The following is a 2400-nucleotide window of genomic DNA, read 5'->3' as shown; positions in this document are numbered from 1 at the left end:
TTTTACATTGATTTGTGAGTATTTTATAGTTATATCATTTAATCGTTTTTAAAGAACATGACCTGTTTCTGAATAGCCCATCTGATGCAAGACAGTTATAATACAGATAATTGATGGTTTATCTTGCAGTAAAATGTGCGCTCACTAGACTACACTGTTTATTCCCAGTGGTATGTTTATGGTTATGATTTTGTAAAGATCGATGTCGAGGTTGTTGGGAGTGTTGTGCTCCCGCTCCGCTGAAGTGGATCTTCTTTGCCCACACTTCATCATGACATCATGGTCACCTGATCCGAGCGCAGAGGAAATCCTGCTGCTTTGGAGAGGATGCTGGACATTGCAGAGGAACGTAGCTCGTAGCGTCATCGTCTTTTTTTCCTCCTCCTGGCTTCAATGTTGTGAAACGGCTTTGTTTTGGAGAGGATCCGCAAACTTCGGTAAAAAGAAGCATATACCTTTTTTGTGGCCAGTCTCATTGTTACTGCTCAGTCTAAGATAGATTTTAGTGGAGTTTTAGAGAAGCGTTGGTGCGCGAAAGTGAGCAGAAATTAAGATACTATTGGATCCTTTAATGTCTCTCACCTGTTGAGGCAGGTGAAATCGGACCAGTTTGTTTATTTGCTACTATGACTTTGGATACGGATTTAATGGACGACCTGGTCATCGACGTGGTGGGAGAAGGGAGCAAGGATTCGGCAGAAGAGAGCTGCTCTACTTCACCTCCAGCTGAATTCGACTCTGCGAGTCATTATGATGGCGATGGAAAAGACATAGCGTCTTCCAGATGCCTTCCAGCTCAGAGCAAAGGCGCCTCGGTAAAGCCACCGTATTCCTACATCGCCCTGATCACGATGGCCATCCTGCAGAGCCCAAAGAAGCGCTTGACTCTGAGCGAGATCTGCGACTTCATCAGTCACCGCTTCGCCTACTATCGCGAGAAATTCCCCGCATGGCAGAACTCCATTCGCCACAACCTGTCGCTCAATGACTGCTTCGTGAAGATGCCGCGGGAGCCCGGAAACCCGGGTAAGGGCAACTACTGGACCCTGGACCCGAACTCGGCGGACATGTTCGAGAACGGCAGCTTCCTGCGGCGGAGGAAGCGTTTTAAGCGGCAGCACTTCCGTTTCGGTGTGTTGAAGGATCACGCGTTGGAGCCCGCAGCGTTTCCCAACGTATCGTACAGCGCATACGGCCTGGGAGCGTCCTGTGTGCCTTTACCAACAATGGACGTCTATCCGTTTGGATTCCGCCATGCCAGTCAGGCGTCCTGTGTGCCAGTCGCTCCACCTGAGACCGTCCTTCCGGCGCTGTCCACCTTCTTTTCGCGGGGTTCACTGCATTCCAAAGCTTTCCCTCCGAGCCAGGCGCTCACAGTGGAGTCATTAAGATCAGCTCCGCTTCCCTCCAGCTCCCCGTACGCGCCCTCCGTTCTTCTCCATCCGATCGCCTTCCCTCCGTTTCTAAGCCTGCAGTATGAGTATCAGAAACTGCAAAGCCTGACAGGCAGCTCGGAGGCGCCTAATAAACACTCATACCTGGGCAGTGTTGTTGATTAGCACCAGTGCGGCTTCGTTTTTTTTTCTCAGGAAATGGACACTGAACTTATGACATTTATTCCCCATTGAATTTTACTGGGAGTTTTGGTTGTTGTTTTTGACGTTAAAGAAAGACTTATTTCTGCGTAAAATATTTTTCTTGTGTTAATTTCATACTACAAAATTGCGTTGAGTGAAAAAAATATATATTTAACTGACGAATTTCCTCTTGGTTGTTTGGAAAAAAGAAATAAAACAAATTTGTTAAAATCTCAATTTCGTTAATGGATATAATGCTTTTTTATGTCCCATTTAATTATTGCGTATAATATGTTAATTAATACAAAAATCTATTGTACAATAGGCAGTGGTTAGTTATTTTCCCTTTTATTATAAACAGTTTTTCTTACCCTTTGACCAACTTTTAATTTTAGACGTTTAATAAACTTATGTCAAAACGTTTGTAACAATGCGATTTGAGTGTTCATGACTATTATAACCACTTCTGCTAAATTCGTGGTAAATTATGACCATTTAGAAACAGAATAATAAAAATAATATCTATTTATACATGATAACTAATGAAATAAAATTCTGAATTCTGAATAGAAGTCTTAATAAAATCAGATTTAATTTAATAAATAATTACCATCTGTTAAGATAATATAGAAAAAATATTTCTCTATTGATTCATTCAAATTAAACGATTTCGAGCTGTAGCAACCTGTCAAAAAGAATAACATATTAACATGGTGTTTGTACTAACTCTGTTTATTTGGCAAAAGCGCAATGACCAGTTAAACGAGAGATATCATCCTGCTAAAATGTCACTTATTAGACAATGAGGTTTTACGGGCCATGT

The 2400-nt window shown here is 42.3% G+C and overlaps 1 protein-coding gene across 1 annotated transcript; it reads left to right on the top strand.

Annotated features, from left to right (window-relative positions):
- The first annotated feature begins 214 nt into the window (after positions 1-214).
- On the top strand, positions 215-1765 carry foxd7 (forkhead box D7). Its single transcript, XM_053515100.1, has one exon. It carries the CDS (start codon positions 627-629, stop codon positions 1557-1559), a length of 933 nt encoding a protein of 310 aa, XP_053371075.1. The 5' UTR covers positions 215-626; the 3' UTR covers positions 1560-1765.
- Positions 1766-2400: the final 635 nt, after the last annotated feature.

The sequence above is a fragment of the Clarias gariepinus genome, chromosome 16 (assembly GCF_024256425.1).
Source record: "Clarias gariepinus isolate MV-2021 ecotype Netherlands chromosome 16, CGAR_prim_01v2, whole genome shotgun sequence".
Lineage (NCBI taxonomy): Eukaryota > Metazoa > Chordata > Actinopteri > Siluriformes > Clariidae > Clarias > Clarias gariepinus.
This window is presented reverse-complemented; position numbering and strand designations above follow the sequence as displayed.